The sequence below is a fragment of the Coptis chinensis genome, chromosome 4 (assembly GCF_015680905.1).
Source record: "Coptis chinensis isolate HL-2020 chromosome 4, ASM1568090v1, whole genome shotgun sequence".
Taxonomy (NCBI): Eukaryota; Viridiplantae; Streptophyta; class Magnoliopsida; order Ranunculales; family Ranunculaceae; genus Coptis; species Coptis chinensis.
This window is the reverse complement of record NC_141459.1, coordinates 24,678,142-24,700,270: the sequence shown is the minus strand read 5'-3', so window position 1 is coordinate 24,700,270 and position 22,129 is coordinate 24,678,142. Positions and strand designations below refer to the sequence as shown.

At 37.0% G+C, this 22,129-nt stretch overlaps 2 protein-coding genes across 2 annotated transcripts; one reads left to right on the top strand and one right to left on the bottom strand.

Annotated features, from left to right (window-relative positions):
• The first annotated feature begins 2,452 nt into the window (after positions 1 to 2,452).
• MEI1 (transcription coactivator) lies at positions 2,453 to 10,281 on the top strand. Its single transcript, XM_086607687.1, has 16 exons — positions 2,453 to 2,683; positions 2,754 to 2,796; positions 2,878 to 3,002; positions 3,067 to 3,174; positions 3,528 to 3,672; positions 3,793 to 3,884; positions 4,607 to 4,700; positions 4,819 to 5,281; positions 5,622 to 5,761; positions 5,929 to 6,269; positions 6,706 to 6,873; positions 8,103 to 8,393; positions 8,501 to 8,884; positions 8,974 to 9,128; positions 9,545 to 9,635; positions 9,731 to 10,281. The coding sequence occupies exons 1-16, from the start codon at positions 2,501 to 2,503 to the stop codon at positions 9,806 to 9,808; spliced, it is 2,901 nt and encodes a 966-aa protein (XP_086463813.1). The 5' UTR covers positions 2,453 to 2,500; the 3' UTR covers positions 9,809 to 10,281.
• Positions 10,282 to 19,148: 8,867 nt separating this feature from the next.
• On the bottom strand, positions 19,149 to 19,553 carry LOC147502842 (putative NAC domain-containing protein 61). Its single transcript, XM_086604627.1, has one exon. It carries the CDS (start codon positions 19,551 to 19,553, stop codon positions 19,149 to 19,151), a length of 405 nt encoding a protein of 134 aa, XP_086460753.1.
• Between the last annotated feature and the right edge of the window lie 2,576 nt (positions 19,554 to 22,129).

Genomic DNA, 22,129 nt, shown 5'->3' with positions numbered 1-22,129 from the left:
ATACCATTAACAAGATAATATCTTATATCGTATTCATTACAATTCACATTAAATGCAATATCAGGAGCCTCACCTTGCTTTAATGATTCAAAAATATGAGAACGATGAAGCACGTTAATGTCATTATGCGAACCTGGTAAGCCCTGAAGAAGCAATGCTAGATCTAACAGTTTTTGTTTGCAACGGCTTCAAGTACCAAAGTTGGTTCTTTCTTGTACCCTACATGTGTTCCAGCCCATCCAGTTGGACAATTCTTCCACACCCAGTGCATATAGTCGATTGATCCAAGCATTCCTGGAAAACCCCTTGCCACATTTTCAGCTAATATCCTAGCAGTGTCTGCCTCAGTTGGTCGCCTCAATTACTCTTCCTCAAATGCCATGATTATTGCTTTGCACCAACGCTTCATAGATACATTTGTTGTGGAATCTCCAATTTGTAAATACTCATCCGTTGAATCAGAAGAACAACCAATTGCTAATTGTGCAACTACAGCTAGTCCCTTTTGTAACCCATAAGTTGCTTGCCAACCCAATCCATCCACCTTGTCTTTGAAGTTAGTAATCGTCGAATGTTGCAACAATTTTCAACATATACATAAAAAGCTCTTTTGTCATCCTGTACCTTTGCCTAAATTTATGAGGAGGCCACCTACAAGGTGTTGTGAAGTAATCCCTCATTATATTTTGTTTACTGAAATCACCACCATCGCATCTCTAAACGTGTAATCTTTGCCATTCACAGATCCACCATGTTTGTCTATATCCATATCTTCAATTTCAATGGCTGCTTAAGTCATTAATTCCCCAGTGGTGGATAATAATTGCAACCTCCTCCTCATCCTCCTCCTTCGCCTCATCATATCATTATGCTCATCTCTTACTCTTTCCATGTAGTCATCTTCAGCGGAAGTATCAGAATGCCCCACATGTGATAGTTAGATTTTGGTCCACTCTCCAATTGACAACATATTTTATCAGATTTTTGTTCACTCTCCAAGTGACACCACATTTTATCTAAATGTACCATCAATAATTCCAATTTATGGGACACCATCAATAATTCCAATGTATGGAATAATAAAAGGCGCAAATGCATGGATTTTTAGTTACCATACGGGATATTACATTCCATTTTGGTCTAAAAAGCCCAGACGGGATGTTACATTCGTCTCGGTTTACACCATACACTATTCCTATCAGAACCAAACCTAAAAAAATGAGTGAAATTCCTGAAAAATTTCCTGTCATAACTAAGACATAGGAAATGAGTGAAAATGCAACTTATAATTTCTGAAATAATTTCTATCAGAACCAAGCCTGAAAAACGAGTGAAATGCAACTTATAATTCCTGAAAAAATTATACAGTATACTTTGGAAACATACTAACTTATAATTTATGATTTTTTTTGCCATAATCTAATTTGTTTTATTGACATATTCATATCCAAAACCTGCTAATATACTTTGGAAATCATAAATAAGACAAACAACAATCCTGAAAACACCTAAGTCTAACACAGAAACTCAGTAAAAAAACTAACTTATAATTTATGAATTTTTTTTGCCATAACCTCATTTGTTTAATGACATTCATATCCAAAACTCATCAAAGAAAAACCTGCTAATAAAAATAAGTCGTTATAAAAATGAGTGCACTTTTCTTGGGACAAGAGTTGCCTATGTATCAAGTTTATCGGGATAAACTTGAATCAAGTCTTACGTAGTTTATCTCTCTTTCCTTATAGATGTTTGAGTTGACTTTTTTTATTTGCTTCAGGCCGTTATTAAGTGCTATCTTGATGATTCGATATTACTCCTGATGTCACAAAGTTAATGTCTCATTAATTGGTGCATTGACTGAGCTTCATAATTGCACTAGATGATTTGCTTCCATATATGACTGGAACTGAGATTTGGGATGACCTGAGTCTAGGTCGTTACGACATACTGCCACTGTGGTACGAACTGATGGAGATACGACCTGGTGTGTGGACACATGTACTGTAGTGCAGAATGGAAAGTAGTTACATTTGGTGAGTTATTTATTTATATTAGAAACACTACATGGCAAATGGGGGCGTGAGTGGAGCAAAATATAAGTTGAGATAGGAGCTATACGACTATAAGAGAGTTATCTTTTGACGAAGAGATGAAAGGTTAGAGAGAAAAAGAGACAGTGAAACGAACGTTGCCGTCAATTGACATTATGGACCCATAATCCCCTAGGGCAAAAAATGTTCGCTCCACTCACTCGATTATGCCTTGAACAACATTACGCAGCAAAAACATAGGGATATGTAGATGTAGCAAAGATTTTGGCAATTGCCAAGTTTGCAACCCATGGCACCTCAACTCAAACTTTAGCTTGGGCTTGGGGTTCGGGTTCGGTCCTGCTAACCAGCCCACATTTTATCACAAATTTCTCCACCGTCCACAGTTCCCGCCATTTAATACCGAAATTCAGCCTTATCCAGCATAAAATTCCGAAAAGAAAAAAATGAAGATGACAAGAAAGCCCTTTACAGGTTCAAACGTATTTGTATCACGAAGTCTAGTACAACCCGAAGTCTTCGATTCAATTCACGATGCATTAAATCAAAACGGAGCCAAAGTCTTTCTCTGTTGCGATCCTTGGCGTACTGCTCCCAATGACTACCACGTCATCTCTTCATCCGACCACGTAAACCTCTCAATTAAGACTCTTCCTCATTTCCGCTCATTTTGTTTTAACTTTTTTTTTTTTTTTCCAGGAGAAATTCGAGGCTCTTAAAGAGAAGGGTTGTAATTTGCTCGGTAAGTATTTGATGAAATGGGGGCCACTGTTGAATTTAATTTGACCTAATTGACTTTTGTTTTGTAATTTAATATTGGTAGGTCCACAATGTGTACTTTCGTGTGCCAAAGAGAAAAGGAATTTACCCGAACGAAAGGGATACACATGTTGTCTTGCTATGGATGGTGTTAAACTACTTGCGTCTGGTTTCGATAAACAAGAAAAGGTGATAATATACTTTACTTTAAAATTTTAAGTTATTGACTACTTTAATAGTTGTGATTTTTTAGGTTAAGATTGAAAAGTTAGTGAATGCAATGGGAGGAATTGTTCAAACTCGGGCGTCCATGGATGTTAGTTTTGTTATTGCCAAAAACGTTTTGGCAGCAAAATACAAGGTACTTACATCACTTATCATTCTTGTTTGAAGAAATTCTAGCCTGCTGTATATGTAGCTGCTTAAGTTGAGACCAAAAAGCAGGCTAATATTCTTGTTTTAGAGTGACAGCTTAGAAATTGTTATCTCGTATCTACTGTTGCTCCCGGCATATCTTTCATGTTCTTCCATCTTCTACTATATTATTGACTGAATTATACACTAAGGTTTGTTCAATGTTTAATGGCTACCAGCTCTGTTTAAAATTACAGTTTGTTACGGGATTATCTATTTATTTATTTGTTATTGTACTAGACTAACTTAGAATCAGTAGCATGTATGTATTGGTTTCTGTATTTATTGTTACTTTTTCAGTGGGCTTTGATGGTTCTCAAGAAACCAATTGTCACCATTAACTGGCTAAATCAGTGCTGGAATGAGCATCGTGTCGTGCCTCAGGAGTCGTACAAGGTTCTTCCTTTTTCTGGGTTGACAATTTGTATTACCAGAGCTAAAGCAGGTTGATTCTTTTAAGTAAAATTGTTTCTGAATTTGAAGATATTTGCTACTGCTGAGTTCTGACATTGCTTGAATTGAAGTTCCTCTGAGTAAGGGTGCTAAGGTCTTGGTTATAACTCAGATACGCGGAAGGAAATGGCGAATCTTGTTCTACAGAATGGAGGGAATTACTCTGCTGATCTGACCAAGTTTTGTACACATTTGATATCTGACATATCCTTTTCTGGCATCTTCTTTATTTTATGGGTTTACTTAAAAGAAGTTGAGCTGAATTTAACTATGCTCTTATTTTAGATAAGACATCGAAAATCCTTATATTGACGAACATAATCCAAACATTAATGATTGCCCTTTGATAAGTGAATACTTATATATCTGTGCTTGTTTATGATTACCAAAGTACACAAGTTCTGTTCTAACTTTTCGCATTTGCTTGATGTATAAAGGTTTTAAAGTGAAAACTGTGAACTAATTAATTAGTAAAACAACCTCTAGAGTTAATACGAGATCACATGCTCTTTCTTATTCTGTTCATTGATCTTTTTCCTTGCTGGTTAGTGTGAGGTGTCATGTTTTTTTTTGTTGCATAATTCTAGGATGTACTAATAGTTCAAATGTCATACACATAAGAATCATCTATTCTGAAATCATCTAAAAACCTGCATAGAAACTATCTATTACTGTCTGATTTGTGTTTCAGAGATCAGTATCATGTCAAAATTTTGCTTCATGTTGCCTATTGGGAAAAAACGTTCATGTTTCTGGTGAAGTTTGTCTTGTTATTTTCACTGTGGTCATGTGGTTACTTCTAAAGAATATGTTTCTTCATTTCTTCACTTGCTTCTTACTAAAAAACTACATAGACACTCTCTTATTAAATGCAAACATATGTTGAGCTTTTAGTTGCATAAAGTTAATCCCTTGACGTACAGTACGCTCCTGAAGGTGACAAATATAAAGTGGCAAGGAAATGGGGTAGCATTCATATTGTTACTCCAAAATGGCTCGAGCAGTCAATTGCTAGAAGAGGTAATGCCTGATTTTATAATCTCTTTTATTTAAAATTGCGATTGCAGAAGACTTCATAACACCTTAGAGAAAATCCTTGGAACACATTTTTCCGATGAATTTATTTTCTCATGAGTAGCCTGTCTAGAAGAGGAATCCTACTCTGTTCGGATCTCCTGTACTTCTTCAGCTAGTATTATGATTGGTGGTTCAAAGGGAGGTCTAATGGCGCAGCATAGACAGGATAAAGCCAACACAGATTCACAGTCTGTTCCATCCTCAGTTAAAGCAGATTTAGAAACAACGTTCTCCCAGAATATGTCGTCTACATTTTCTGATTCCACTATCTTCATTAACGATGAGGAAAGTGAAGTACCCGACTTGCAGCCTGGAGATGAAACAAACTTTGATGATTTTGTCGCTGATGACTCTCAGAAGGAAGATAATGATTTGTACTTATCCGATTGCAGAATCTTGTTTGTTGGTTTCCAGGCTTCTGAAATGCGTAAACTAGTCAATTTGGTGCGGAAAGGTGGGGGTTCTCGCTACATGTCATTCAGCGAAAGGTTGACACATATTGTTGTGGGAACACCTTCTGAGAAGTAAGTTTTCTTACTAGTTGCTGCACTGTGAGAATTGTGGTTCTATTTTTTCTGTGTGTGGTCCATTCTTAAAGTTGAGTCAAATGTTTCCTTCTCTTCTAAACACATCTAGATTATCAGTACGAAACTTGGATGCATTGCAGCCCGTACTGAAATCATTATTCCTGTCCACCTTCATCATATCATATTCCATTAGATGACAATTCCTAGAGATGATGCCATAGCTCACATTAGATCGTTTTTTCTGACTTATGGATTTTAGAACTAAGGCATACTAGCACCTTGAGAAAGCTAGAGAATGAGTCATTTCTAAGAGGACCAAGATGATTTTCTTACACAGTGAAAAAAAGGAATTAAGGCATCATGCAGCTTTGGGTATCATTTATATTGTCAAATCCATCTGGCTGGAAGACTGTGACCGTGAAAGGAAAGAAGTTCCTGTGTCCCAAAGACATGTATCTGATGTACTTCTTCCAAAAGGTGTGCACACTGTCTCTTAAAAAAATTCAATACTATCAAGTAAAGCTTCAAATTTTTTATATCCTGGCACCATTTGTTGGCAAAGGAAAGCTTGTAGCATTTTATTTGGAAATGCTTTCCGAACTTTATTGTTTCCTGACTTTGAAATTATATATGCTCCAATGTAGCAGAAGTAACCGGAATTTCTGCTATAAATCAAGGAAAGACTTCCACGGGTGCTTCTATCCTTCCGACTTGTCAGGTGAAGACCAGTGTGACGTTTGAGAAGGGCTTGTCATTCGAGAATGTCACAGAAAGGAATTTGACAGCAAACCTGGAAGGAAGTCATGTTTTACAAGAATCTGCGAAATCTAGGCGGCAAGACCAGTTTTGCTTGCTAAATGATGACCGTACGGACCAGAAGGAATTAAGTTCCCACCCAGGCACTATCGATGGTCAAGAAAGAAGATTATCAGATATATTCAAGGGACTACAGTTCCGCTTTTCGAGTTCTTTTCCTGAAGATTGTGTAAGTTTATTTTCTTTTTACTGTAATCGTGATTCTATAATTGCTGGTCATGAGGGGATAGAGGGTTGATTGTATCTTCCTCCAATATTCTTAATAGTGCTAATGGTCTTTCATAAATAAGAATGTTCTCCAATTCAAGCCGTAATACTTTAAGGCTTAATGTTAATTTTTTTGGAACAAATGATGATCACTTGTAGAACGACTTTAATTATCTAGATGTCAATGACCAATCAATGAATTGGGTAAAAAAGATACGAGGCAAAGTTAGGATTTGTAGATATTGTTGTAGACACCAACAGTTTAATTCCTTCTTTCTGTTTAGTTGACAATTCTTTTTCGTATACTTTATCTTGGATTCTTGGACAGCTATCTCCATATCACCTTTTATTTGTTTCTTTTGATTCGTGGCATTAATTTGGTCCGCATTTTTGTACAGAGAGCTGAAATTGTGGAATGGGTTAACCAAGGGGGAGGTTTGGTAGTGGATAATCACATCAAGCGGAATGCACAGTTCACTATTGAGACTCACGGTTTAGGGCATAGACCTTCTGATGTTTCTGATACTACTATTGTCTCTAGTCACTGGATCAAGTCTTGTTTAGAGGTGCGCATAACGTAGGATCATCAGTTTACCTTTCTTTTTAGCCTCTATTATATTGGTAATCTTCCGTACGGTGCAATTCCGTTTCTATTTCTTCCGAATCTATTACTGTGTCTACAAGCTGCTAAAACCCGGTCTAGTATATGTAGGGCTGGTCATCGAGCTACCCGAGTCGAGTTTTGCTATACTCGAGCTCGACTTGCACATGTAGAAGCTTGACTCGAACTCGCATTCGAGCTTAATATTGAAGCTCAAGCTCGACTCGCCTAGTTATACTAATAGCTCGAGCTCGACTCGTTTTACACTTCGAGCTCGAGCTCAGGTTCGAACTCGAGTTCACTTATGCTCGTTTGAACTCGAACTCGAGCTCAAACTCGAAAAAAATGTATATAAAACATTAAAACTAGTATAAATTGTAAATTATAGTTGGGTATAAAGTATAAAATGTCGTATAAATTATAAATTATATACTACGTATGGGCTTATAAAGCGAGTAGCTCTCATGAGCTACTCAAGCTCGAGCTTCGACTTCTCGAGTAGCTCACGAAAGTAACTTCATGCGAGCTACTTCGAACTCGAACTCGAACTACTCGCTATCTAGAATGAGCTTTAAATTAAGCTCAAGCTCGACTCATACTTTTGTGCGAACGAGTTTGAGTCGAGCCTTCGACGAGCCGAGCTCGAGTTACTCACGAATAGCTCGACTCGATGACCAGCCCTAAGTATATGGTGAAACTTGGAAGCTATAAAGGTAGTGCTCCTTTGCTGATCAACAAGTTGATGCGTTTTAGGTCAAGCGTGGGCCCATGTTTGAAAATGGCCTTCAGTCGGTGTATGAATATTAAAACATATACGCATGTCCATGCGCTTCATTTTGAGTTTTTTCTTTCTTATATTCCATTGATCATTCTAAGTAATCAGACAGTCGTAAGATGTAACCTGGACAAGAAAGCACTTGAATGCACCTCATGTTTCTTCTAAACCGTATGTCATCTTCATGTTTCTCAACACTTCTTAGCCTTCCAATTTGTTATTGAAGTTTGTGTTCATTACTGCATTGTGGCTGGGTATAAAATGATTGATAGTCAGTAATTAACAATTCGAAAGTATAGGCTAATTTTCAAAGTGTTTAGTACTTCACTCCATTTCCTTAAATCTGTTGGGGTTCTTTTTGTTTGGCTAACACAATAGTGTTTGCTTCCAATAATTGGTTTAGTAATTTCTTGCTGAAGGACGGATGCCTGCATGATGTTCGAAGTCACATTATCTACTCGCCACTTCGCTGTCGAGTTCCTTTTCCTGGGTTCGAATGTTTTCGGTTTTGTGTCTCTCAATATGAAGAGAAGGATAGGAAATTATTGAGAAACCTGTGCTATGTTCTAGGAGCTAAATTCACTGAGAAACTGAGTAAAAGGGTCACCCATTTACTATGTAAGTTTTCCAGTGGCCCCAAGTACGAGGCTGCTTGTAAGTGGGAGATACAGTCAGTCACCTCTGAGTGGATATCTGAATGCGTAAGGCAGGTATATTTTCTCTTCCTCTCTCTCTGTGGCTGTTCAACTATCTCTTATTTTTGCAATATCATTTTTTAGAAAAAACGAATGATTAATGCACATCCATACCATATCAGGATTCAATTCTCCCTATTGCTTCATTTCGGCCAAAAGCTGTCACAGCTCAAGATAGAGAGGCAGGTTTGTGCACAATGAGTCAGTATCCTACGCAAGCTGCTCGGATGACATTTGGAGATATTCCATCTCAGTTGCCAACTCAATCCCAGGTGCAGGAAAATATATCATCTCATATTGTTAGCGGTAGTAATTCTAGCAAAAGGGCAAGGCTCGTGGAGAGCATCACCCACATGGATTTGCGCACTGCAAAAGTTCATGAAGAAGTTCCCACTGTCAAAGTGGATTCAATGAGGAACAACATCGCAGTTGATGTTACCGAAGCTTCTCACTCTGTTCCAGATGTTGCTGCAGCTATCGAAGACTTATTAGCGCAGTCAAATAAGGTAAGAGAGGGATAATTATTAATTTACTTTACTGTGCAACTACGATTCTTTAGCTCATTTTTGTTTTTACTGGTTAAATGATGCTTAAGATTCAAGACATGGCGACACAAGGGGATCAGAGCGTATCTGATCAATCTTCTTTGACTGTTAATATGCAAATTATTTCACCTGATCGTTCTAAATTTGGCCAAGATCATGTTGATTCTCGATCGGCTTTTGGAGTTTTTAAGCATTGGAAAAGCAGGTAATTTTTGTCAAAGTTCAGCTTCCCTCCCTTCCTCCTTTAACTAGTTACTAGAGATTTTGTTGGGAGTACGAACCAAAGATAATATTAGGACTGGAAGATAGGGAAATCCAGGGGACCCACTGTAGCAGTTAGCAGAGTAAAGACAAAGTTAACGGAAAAAGAGAAAACAAAAATGAACTCCTTTTCCCTCTCTCTTCCCGTTTACAAATTAGTACTTAAAAGGGGCATAAAAAGAAAAGAAAATAAATGAGGTACTTACACGTGTATGTGTTCAATCATAAGTACTTGGTTAAAGATAGGCAAGAATCTTTGTTCATTGCATTTCATCTCAATTCACGTATTTCATTACTATTGTAATAAATGATCCATTTGTACATGAATACCTTGACTTTGTTCGTGATTGTTTATGTCAGGACTGACAAACAAGATGATCTCTACAATCCTTCAGGACAAGTGAACCAAGGGCCGTACGATGTTTTTAGTGAAACACAAACAGAGTCTCAGGTTTCAGTTCATAACTTCATAACCAGTTGTAATTACTGTTGTTTTTTTTATGAGCTTGTAGATTTCATGTTTATACTATTTTGTTTCAAATGCAGGTTGTTAGCTACGAAGAGGATTTGTCAGGAAGACAAATGATAATCGATAGGGTTCGAACTCGAAGTAGCTTGACTTGACTTAGACTGCGTTTGGATAGAGAACAGTAATGAATAATAACTTAGAAGATTCAGCCATTTTTGAGAGTAAGACATTTCGTAATATAGGGCATGTAAAAGAGGTAATGATGATACTGAGGTTCCTGGTCTGCAAAATATACACTGAAGCTTCTTGGTTTTTTTTAGCCAAAATGGCACCATCGAAGCTTATAATCTTAACGAGGCTCTGAACAGCTTTCGGCATTTGGTCAAGGAATATAACCTACCAATTGTTGTGTTGAATGTGTAGCCGGATTTGTAGAACTTATCATAAAGACAGAAATTGGAGGTCCGTATCTTCAGAAATGTAATATTAGATGTGGAGGACGCAGTTGTTTGGTTGTTCTTGAAAAGATGTTGTAGTTAATTGTAAAATCTAATGCCGAATGACGTTACAGGTACTCCCAGAGTGAATTCGTGTGAATAAATTTTAAAGTCTGGCATATTTTAGAATATTTTCCAACCGTCCATGGGGATAAAAATTGCACGGTCTTTTTCGAGTTACCTGGTATTCTGATCTGATTGGCACAAGAAGCCCTTTTTTCGATAATGGGATTTATCTAGACTTAAATCTCTAAAACCTCGTACAAATAATTTGTAAAGAATACAGCAAAAGCATCTAATAGTTCAATAGTGATTTGGTCCCTGTTTAGTGAGAGTGACAGTATCATGAGGATCACCGAGATGCAAATAAAAACCACTGCAATCTCAAGGTTTTGCTCTTGCGTCGACTCGTCCAGGACTGTTTGAGATTTCATTCCGCACGAGACCTTGAAGCTTTTCCAGTCAGGTTAACCTATAGTTTTTGACTTTTTGGAGGTAAAAGAGTTGTCATTTTACTTTTTTTTAAACAAAAAAAATTAATCTGGGGTTAAGGCAGACCGCTGTGTATTAAAGCCAAAGGTTGAAGCTTACATTCCTCCCTAAGAGTATTATATTCATTAGAGGGAGGTACAAAACAAACAAAGATGCAACACGACAGACGAGTACATAGCCCGAAGGCACAATTCCTACAAGCTATTGTACTTGCAAGAAAGTATAACTCAAAACACGATGTGTTTCCTTGCTAAGCTACTTCCTTTCATATGAAATGAGGCGGAAAGTACTTGAGCCATCATGGAGGGACTTCTACGTGTGTTTGAAGCTTGCATTTGGAATTCTGGGGACTTCGGTATCTGTGGGTGCAAAGTTTGTGTATTATTATTTTTGAATTCTGGCCGTTTTGTGTGTGGCTTTTGATTTCAGCTTTCTTAGCAAGAAAATTTTGTTGTAAATGTATCATTGTTTCCTAATGGGCTAATGGTAGTGCAATCTTATCTTTGGCTTATAAGCTCCTCCTCTACTTCTATAATTCTATTCCCAGAGGCTGCAGTCAAAAACTTTGTAAGCAAGAAAGACATCTGATGTTTTCAAAGACAGAAAGATCCACCAAGGCACCAACCATAATCAAACACATTCGTACCTTCCTAATAACTAATTCAGATGATGATATGAAAACGTATCAACTCTAATATGCTGTTTCTCTAAGGTATGGAAAGAAAATATGGGGCTTCACCAAGTCACTGTTTGTCTATGAACTGAGTTAGTGATTCGACCTATTAACAATCTATTATGAATCTTCTCCGCAATAAATAACACAGAAATATCTTAGTTGAGTATATGATTTGATAGTGGGATCCCCTCCAATCATCACTTTCAGTTTTACAATGCAAAGTTACCCTACGAAGTTGATATACGTACTGCTACTGCTACATGAGGAGACATGTGAAACCTTACCATTACAGCCACAAGCCCACAACGATAAACACGCTATGTTGCTGGCACAACACAAAATACATGGAAGGAACTGGTAATTCTCAGTAGCAAGTTTGAGATCAACGCACAAGTTTAGGAGGCATAATCATGAATATCTGCTTCAGTAAGGGGAGAGATGTTGATACACTAAACTGACACATTGTAATGACAAACACTTTTGTGGTGCACAATGAGAAGATATAAGGGCTGGTTTTTTGTGTTTTATGTTGTTTCTCGGCTTCTTGTTATTGTTATGATGATTACTACGCCAATTCCAAGGACCAAGGTCATGAATAAGAAGACATTACACATGCATGGAACATCAGCTTTTAGAGAAAGCACTCCTGAAACCAGACTAAGCCAATAATCGGAGACAGTTAAATTCACATTTTGATAGTGAGCTAAACCTAGCAAAACAAAGACTAAAGAGGATGTAACCACAGGAAATCAAAGAAACGAATTGAAAAAAAAATGAAAAAATAAATAATCAATAAAGCAGGGCAGACAGGTCCTGTGTTCCTGTACTCTTCTATACATTAGAGTGGAATGGAAAAGAACTAGGCAGACAAGAAGGTGTCACACCCCGAATTTCGACAGAATTCGGAAAAACATTATTTGTCCCCGACTCTTTGTTTTCGAGGTGTGACGCACTCTCCACTCCCAAAAACCCATAAACAGTTTTAAAATATGCGGATAATTAAAACCAATAAAAATTTTAACTTAAACAACAGTCATCTTCATTACCAAAAACAATTTACAAATGAAAATGCAAATAACCTTATCTCAACTGAAAATCTATATCACCTCAAGGGAAAACAAAACTTATCCTGAGATGCAATGCTAACGCAAAACCACAAGCAAAGAACCAATCTTCTTCATCACTAAACCTGCCAAGACTTATCAACTATGTTCATTTAATGAACACACCCGATAAGCAAACATGCAAATCGGATTGAAGATTATAAAAATCTTTGGTGTGAGTAGCTCTAAAAACAATATATACTTATACAAATATATCCATAATCCATACGGCAGCTTAATTCCTCCACCGAGGGCTTTTAACTTTCAACGACTAATACAACATCTTTAAGTACAATAATCTAGGCAGTAGTTCCTCCAATCGAGGCGCCTTTAACTTCCCACTAACCACACAACAAACTATAATCATCATAAATAAGGCATTTAGTTCCTCCACGAGGTTTTTAGGTTATAACTAAACTACTAACCACCCGGACATATACAATCATCTATCTAGAGATATATTATTTACCAACATATTACCATAATTATATTAGTTTAGACTTTCTTTGTGTGTCCCTAAAATCACGTCATATCTATGTCTTACCTAGTTTCCCGGCTACCACAATCGCTACCCGCCGAACATGTACATCCACATGCCTCCCCTTACATAATGAACCACTCCGAATGCGTAACCACCCGGCGGGATGCCGCGACACCGTAAATCCTCACACGGAAGCAATTATGTAAGTAATGCCACTATTCGGCATAAAATATCGTAGCAAGATCATCGTTTTATTTTGCGAACGGAATAATCAAGACACTATTAATTACGCCAGAGGGCCATTCAAACTTTCTTGAAACGCCGGAAGGGGCGAAGGCCATTCAGATTAATCGAAACGCCGAAGGGCCAATCACATGAGTTGTGGTAGTCAGGTTCTAGGATTTTCATTACGTAATTTATTCAGGTGTCATATATTAATGACTCATAATAAATTCCACTATATCACGTGCAGGTCAATTACCTTATTGCACTAAGCCATAATATATAGAAATATCTCAGTTATTTCACATAACCACTTTCCGACTTTCACGTGTCAATATATTATTGCACTTCACCACACTCCCGTGGGCAAATATTCACCAATACTATGCTACCTCATAAGAAGATCTCACATATATAATAATGGAGCGTTTATATAAATTTCTCCAAGATATTGCATTAATATTAATATCCCAGCATATTATATCATATCACAATGCTTCAACGTATCACATACATTTTTATAGCGTATTAGGAATATAATGTATCCTAACATCTCAATAGCGCCACATGTCAAAAATACACAACATCAATGTCAAATCTTTCTTAGATAATGACAACCAAATTTATACTAGCTTCCACAAATTTTATTATTATATATGTGTCTATATAATATACAACATAAAACGTGAAGACAATTAAATCCCCACAATCAAAGCCCAATATTTATATGCTTTTACACACTACTCACGCCAAATCTAAATTAGATAATGACAAACCAAGTTATACAATATCGACAATATTTTATTACTATATTTGTCCATATAAATCAAATATGTGAAAAACTGGAAAAAGTCAACATTCCATACCAAAAGTCAACGGTCAAAGGTCAACGGTCAAAGTCAAAGTCATCGGTCAAAGTCAGATCATGGTCAAAGTCAAAGTCAACATGGCCTCGGTCAAAGTCAAATATCATGGTCAAAGTCAAATGTCATGGTCAAAGTCAAATTGTTTTTCGGTGTTTCGACAAGTCGAGTGGTCATAGCTATGGTTCGTGGCTAAAAGGCAAAGGTGCATGGCTCACGTGGGCTCGTGACCAAAGTCATAGTTCGGACCTAACCGGGCCAGTGCCCCAAACCTTAACCCGAAAAGTCTAAACATTTTAAAGACCCAATTAGATCTATTCTAAGTCCGATGGCCCCAAAGCAATATTAGAAACGGGCCCCAAAAACAGTTAAGTGGTTCGGTCCAAAAACTTTAACTGAAACCGGCCCAACAAAACAATCTAAGTTCTGGCCCAAAGGCTTAAAAGAAAAAATGGACCAAACCAACCAAAATAGAATCCGGCCCATACAAACAAATCAAATAAGGCCCAACTAAAACCAAAATAGAATCGGGCCCAACAACAAAACAAGGTCGGCCCAAAAACTGAAACCGACCCAGGCCCAAGCCCAAGCCGATCCACAGTTCTTCTTCTTCCCTAGTTCTCCTCCTCCAGCCACCCAAAACCGACCACCACCATCTCCCATTTCACCCAACCGAAGTCACTCCTAACCACAAACCCTACACCTTTACTAAAAGCCAAAAACTCAATTCTTAAATTTAAAATACTCAACCAAACTGGATCTAGAATCTTCATGCGCCATTAATGGCTTCCACAAGCTCCACTCGACTGCCCTCACGTACCCTCACTAGCTACCCATCGCCCACACTCCATTCAAACACACAACCAAACCCAACAACAAAGTTTGAATATAAGTGGACGATTTACTGTAGACGCCATTAACGTCTCCACAAAGCTCCAACAGTTCCCAACATCACGAAATCACCCAACCAAACATCAAACCAACCAACCTCAATCAATACAACAAGAGGAATACACAAACAGTTTCAAAACATGCACCGGCGATTTTTCTCTGGCCGTCAGTAACGACTTCAGTTCCAACAGTGAAACAAAGAGAAAAACTGACGATTTCTATAGATTATAGATTTGGGCTTTAGCTGCCCTTAACCGGCCATAAAGTTCGACAGAAATACTGGCGATTTCTCGTTGTTGGACTCGCGACGCCGCCATTGACGACTTCCGAGTTCCAACAGTTCCGACAGTTAAACTCAAATCCGAAATTTAACAAAATTTAATAAAACCAATGGCACAAAGTCCAATACAACAGGATAATGAACAGTATAAAAAAACAGAAACAGTATACGCCGATATATGTAAACTACAAATCCGGTGAAATAGCAAAATAGCTACTCACCTGTATGAACAGCTCGAAGAATCCTCCTAGCCCGATTCGTCGCGCTCCACCCTCCAGCAATCCAGCTTTCATCTCTGCCTCCATTTTCATTATTTTATTATCTTCAAAACCCTATTCTCTAGAACAATGTGTTTATATACTTGGGTCCGAAACCCAAGTCCAACACAGACTCGGGCCCAAAACCAGGCCCACGTATCCCGAGTCCAATCCGATGAATTTTTAAAAATAAATAATTTAATTAATTTATTAAATAGAAAAATACGTATTTAAAAATACGGGCGTTACAGAAAGCCTCTTCATTTAACTAAGGAAAGACCAGATTCTTGAGCAAAGGTTTCCTGCATATCGTTAACTATGAGTATGCGTAGCTAGATAAGCTCCTATGCTAACAAGAAAATTGAAAAAGAAGCAAAAACTAAAATCAAAACAACACAAGATTTACGTGGTTCGGCATTGACAGGGAGCGAGAATCATTTCATTAAGTTCAAGTTTTGATACATGGATTGAGATGCAATTAGCACATATTCTCTTGTCTTTCTTCTTCATACTTCCTCTGTTCATTGTTTCTTCTTCTGCCTCTCTTCTCTATAAATGACTGGCACAAGCTTCTTGGCAAGTAAAACAACTAGATGTAACTAATGCTTTCTTGCATGGTACTCTGAAAGAAGATGTGTATATGGTTCAGCCACCTGGCTTTATTGATCCTCTGAAACCTCGTCATGTCTGTAAACTACATAAGTCTCTATACGGACTTAAACAGTCACCCAGAGAATGGTATGAAGCTTTGATGAATGTTCTGGTTGATATAGGATTTACCTTATCTCAAGCTGATCCTTCCTTATGCATAAGATCCACGGCTCAGGACATTACATTTGTTCTAGTGTATCTTGATGACATACTACTGGTCACAGGAAGTTCTAAATCTTATTGTCAGGCTTTAATTTGATTGATTAGCTAAGTACAAAGTTTGTCATGAAGGATTTAGGTGACTTACATTTCTTCTTGGGATTAGAAGTAACAAGGGATAAGGATGGCATGTTCTTAACACAGACAAAGTATGTCTTGGATGTTCTGAAGAAAACTAAGATGGATGGAGCAAAACCCTGTTCTACTTCAACTAAGCTTGATAAAACTAGTGGAGAAGAACTGCGCGATCCTACTGAATTCAGATCTCTAGTAGGGGCACTGCAATACGTTACTTGGACAAGACCAGACATCAGTTTCTCAGTTAATCAGGTTTGTCAATTTATGCAACAGCCAAGGAGTACTCATCTTGTTGCATCCAAGAGGATACTTAGGTATCTAAAAGGTACTATACAATATGGTATCAAGTTACAGAAAGGAAATGCTCAAGTCGAGCATTTTCGATCTTGAATGCCGAAGGAGGATGTCCTTTTGATAGAAGATCTACCATCGGCCTATGTGTTTTTAATGGTTCAAATCCTATAATTTGGAGTTCTAAGAAGCAAACAACAGTTTCAAGATCATCAATGAAGTTTGAATCTGTGGCTCTTGCATACACGCATTTGTTGAGATTTATTGGTTGTGTATACTGCTAAAAGAACTGAAAGTTTTTCTGCCGGATTCACCTATTTTATGGTGTGATAATCTGAGTGCTATTGCCCTTTCCATGAATCCAGTGTTTCATGCCCGAACAAAACATATAGTGGTTGATTTTAATTATATTCGAGAACAAGTTACTAACAAAGTTCTCAGGTTACAATATGTGTGCACAGAAGACCAAGTTGCTGATATCTTTACAAAAGGCTGTCCACAACTCGATATTCAATGTTACAACAAAGACTCAATGTTCTTCCTACTACAAAATTGACAGAAATCACTTCAGTTTGAGGGGGTGTTTTTCCACTAGAGTATGAAGACCTTTAGCTGCTATCAAACTTTACTGAGTACTCATCAAAGCTTGAGGGGGTGTATAGAAGACTAGAGTATGAAGACCTTCAGCTGCCATGTATTGCTCCAGCTCAACTACTTCTAGAACAGCCACCTAATCATTTAGTTATAACAAACTAACAGAATTAGTTATAACCATGTTAGAATTAGTTATAACCGTATTAGAATTAGTTGTGAGAACTTTGTCTATAAAAAGAAGTTGTAATCATTCAATGAGAAACTAATGAGAAATTTTCCTTAGTCTCATTCTTCACTTCTTCTTCTTCTTCATAGTTTAATCACAAAAAGATTGAAGAAAAAACCTGATGAATTAGAGAACTCTTGAATGATTGAAGCTTCTTTAATGGTGGATCTTGAAGAACTTATGTTCAAATCTTTGATACCATGATTAAACTATGAAGAAGAAAAAGAAGAAGAAGTGAAGAATGAGACTAAGGAAAATTTCTCATTAGTTTCTCATTAAATGATTACAACTTCTTTTTATAGACAGAGTTCTCACAACTAATTCTAATACGGTTATAACTAATTCTAACATGGTTATAACTAATTCTGTTAGTTTGTTATAACTAACTGATTAGGTGGCTGTTCTAGAACCAGCTGAGCTGGAGCAATACGTGGCAGCTGAAGGTCTTCATACTCTAGTCTTCTATAACCATCAGTAGCTTCTTCCTGCTTCCTCTGTTCAATACTTCAATAGATATGATGTAAGCTTCTTCACATGTCCATTGTTTGCTACTTGGCACACAGCCCTCAGTAGTGCACCACCAATTTACTATATATTATACTCTTCATTTTTATGTCCTTTCTTCATTCTTTCTTCTTCCTCCTCTCTTCTATATAGATCACCGGCATAAACTTTTTCTCATGCCCTTGGATTGTTATATATTTGGCACACCATCAGTACTGCATGCGCCACATTGATCGAGTAGGCGAATTAATTAAACACTCAAGGCTGGCATTGCAGATGCGACATCCATCTCTCCCACGAATGATTTACAAAACGGATCATCTACTTGCAACTCATACTTATCTGTACCCACAATAGATTCTAGTTCCTCTAAGAACTTAAAGTTGTCAAGATCTGTGTAAGCCGATTCCATGTCTTTTTCATTATAAGTGACCCAATTAGTTTGAGCTGGAATAGCATGATGATCCAGTTGATTATCCTCATTAGACTGAAACTTTGCCTCTTCACTAAGAACGCCTAGACTGTCTGCTGATGATTCCACAATACACTCCTCTGCAAGTTTCTCCATTCCATCATTAATAATATCCTTCTCTTCTTGTAGCAGTTCCGATTCCAATTTACTTGAAAACTCTTTTAAATCAACCTCACCGACATCATTATCCTCCTCTTCTTCTTCTAGCTTATTTGAAAACTCCTCTAAACCAAACTTGTCGTCATTGTTATTATTAGCACACAGTTGAGTACTCGATGCCCGAGCAAGAAGATCGATTGAGAGATTTGGGCTCATCTTCCGGAGAAGCTAATAACTCATCTAGATTAATGAGAATGTCCGGACTGAAAACATATCAACATCAAGAGGGCATGCTCACAAAGACACCACCAGATTCTACTTTACCATCATCATGTGGTGTGCATATTAAAGGATGCAACCTTGAACTTGAGTCATCAAGATAATCGAAAACTGAAGCCGAATAGGAGAACCTTGGTAAGAAGTTCGGGCAGGGTTTAGGGTGGGTAGGGAAGGGGTTGTTATCCTCCGAACCCTCTTTCTAGTATTCTTCTCTAAGATATCTGAACTTGAACATCGCTGTTATTGGACTTTTTGATGATCTTACAAAATAGCCCATACTTGTTGACCAGGAGGATTAACACTCAAAGTGTACTCATGCATTATCCAACTTCTTTCTTTGATTCATCATTACCATAAAAATTCAGAGTTTTCATATACCCAATAATTAGAGACTTATCTTGAGGGTCGTAGATCACCGCGTCTTTGACTCCCCCTTCGTCTTGCCACGACCCCAAGATCTTCCACCTTCCTTTATCGCCGACTGTTCTATCTACATTCGTTCCGCAGCCATTATCTGATTTCTTCTTGATGACAGTCAAGAAGTACATCTCTGTTGCCGAACTTCCGTTGAATATCTCGGCAGGCTCCTCGCTACCATATACGTCTTTTGTAACAATAATATTCTTCATTATCCCATGTAGACCTCCTCCATAGGCATAGGAATCACGTAGGTAATATATCATCTCAACCTCAGTTGGAACAAAACGAAATCCTACCGGAAACATCTGGACTACGTATAAATCACTTATTTATAGACTACAGAAAACAACGTACGTACCTTCTTCTTTGTTCTTGGATTTTTTTTTCTTATGAATGGGTAGGCTGTTTATTTATAGAGATAATTGTCAGCTGTCAAATATTTCCAGTTCAAACCAAGTTCTCTCAACCATTTGATCAAATGTCTTTTTGGCGGGAGTAGTTCTGATCTTTGAATATTCGCGTTACTTGGGATCGGATTTGGGCTGGGCTCTTTCTTAACTTGCAAGAAAAGCTGAGCCCAAACAAATTTTGTCTGGGCTTGGGTTGAGATTTTAAACCCTACTAGGTCTCTAGGATAACTAAAGAGGAACATTTTGAATCGATGAAGCCCTGGCCACTTTCATTCTGTTTACTAATTGAATACTATACAAGTTATCTGTGTAGTGAGGAATCGATTGGTATTGATGTATAACCCCAACAGTTAGCTCAATGCATTTGTATCAAGTTTCTGAATTCCCGTTAATTATTCTTTAAGGTTAGTCGATGCATTTGCATCCGGTTTTTTTATTTCCCATTAATTATTCTATGAGGTTAGTTAGCTGGATTTGCATCCAGTTTTCGATGTCATGTTAATTATTCTTTGGTTTAGTGCAATTGCATCTAGCTTCTAATTTCCCGTTATTTATTCTTTGAGGTTAGTTAAATTCATTTGGATCCAGTTTCCAATTTCACGTCAATTATTATTTGAGGATAGTTTGATACATTTGCATCCAATTTTTATTTCCGTTAATTATTTCTTTGAGGTTAGTTTATGCAGTTGCATCTAGTTTTTGATTTCTCGTTAATTATTCTTTGAGGTTAGTTCAATGCATTTTTATTCAGTTTTTGATTTCTCGTTAACTTTTCTTTGGCGTTAGTTCAATACAGTTGCATCTAGTTTTTAATTTTCCACTAATTATTCTTTGAGGTTAGTTCGATGCATTTGCATCAAATTTTCGATTTCTCATTAATTATTATTTTAGGTTAGTTCAATGTAATGTTGCATCCAATTTCCGATTTCCCATTAACTATTCTTTGAGATTTCTTCAATGCATTTGCATCAAGTTTCCAATTTTCCATTAATATTCTTTGACATTGGCTGGTTCAATGCATTTGCATCCAATTTTCCAATTTTGCATTAATAACTCTTTGAGATTAGTTCGATGCATTTACATCCAGTCTCTTATTTCCAGTTGCCCTTTAATTATTCTTTGAGGTTAGTTCATTGCAGTGTTACATCCAGTCTCCAATTTCTCATTAATTATTCTTTGAGATTAGTTCGATGCACTCACATCCATTTTCCGGTTACCCATTAATTTTTCTTTGAGGTTTGTTCAATGCAGTGTTGCATCCATTTTCCTATTTCATGTTAATTATTCCGAGTTAGTTCAATGCAGTGTTGCAACCATTTTCTGATTTCTCTTTAATTATTCTTTGAGGTTAGTTCAATGTTGTTGCATCCAACTTGCGATTTCTCATTATTATCCTATTTCCCGTTAATTATTTTTTGGGTTGGTTCAATGCATTTGTGTCCAGTTTTTGATTTCCTGATAATTATCAAAGTTGATGTGTAATACCAACTTCTATTTATCGTTATGTACAGTCCTCAAAACAGATAATAAGAATGTTCATCGTTTGCTAATTCATGTTAGCACGACCATTTTTCCAAGAAACTCAGGTACTCCTCTTCATGGTTTAATATTTGAAATCCATCAGAGACAAATGTGAAATATGGTCCGCGATAGAAAACAAATAAATACTTAATTTACTAATAGTGCAATTACAAAAAAAATCACTCTTAAAAACATGAAAATTTCAAAACAAACCTGTGATAAAAATTTCAATTTTGTTCTACAAAAGAAATCTATTAATTAGAACCCCATCACAAATTAAAGTGAAATAAAGCATAAGAAAGAGTCGAATTAACACTGAATCACATCATCACTCTATATTAGAAATGAATTTAGACTGCAACACTAACAAAAACAAAAAGTTGGATAAGTTGCCTTTAAATATATATCAGCTGCTCTGTAGAGTCCAGCATCAATAACTCAGGCAAAGTCAAGCAAGATTTCAATGATATCAATGAATTTCCGTAGATCTAGATATGGATCAGGCACAATTTCCGCTAGATAAGAATCAATGAGTCGTCCAACCTTCAGGACTGAGCCATAGCTAATTAATTGGAGAATCAAGACCTTCAAATTCATACCCAAAATGTGATGGTTTTTTAGATTCTTCATCTTCGATTTGTTGCAAAAGAAACCAAGTGCTAATAAATCTTTCCTTTTGTAATTGTAAGTGAGACGAAAGTACCAATGAAGTAGCTTAAGGCTAACAAAAATATAGTAAAGCAACGCATGTGAAAGAAAATCAACATTATATTAGATTAATAACACACCTGAATCTAAGAACATACAAAACAATCAAGTTAGAAAATCAATCAAACGTACCCAACTGGGTCGAAAAACGCAGTACCGATTGCTTTAACTTTAAGATACATTAAACATTAACTTGTGAACCGAAAAATCGTGGAAACCGACTCCCACAAAATTTAAGAAAT

Bases quoted from the DNA above. Each gene is read 5' to 3' on its own strand.
- MEI1 (XM_086607687.1), top strand. From the start codon at position 2,501: ATGAAGATGACAAGAAAGCCCTTTACAGGTTCAAACGTATTTGTATCA. The intron at 2,684-2,753 runs GTAAACCTCTCA...TTTTTTTTCCAG, and splicing joins TCATCTCTTCATCCGACCAC to GAGAAATTCGAGGCTCTTAA. The intron at 9,636-9,730 runs GTTTCAGTTCAT...TTTCAAATGCAG, and splicing joins AAACACAAACAGAGTCTCAG to GTTGTTAGCTACGAAGAGGA.
- LOC147502842 (XM_086604627.1), bottom strand. From the start codon at position 19,553: ATGTTTCCGGTAGGATTTCGTTTTGTTCCAACTGAGGTTGAGATGATA.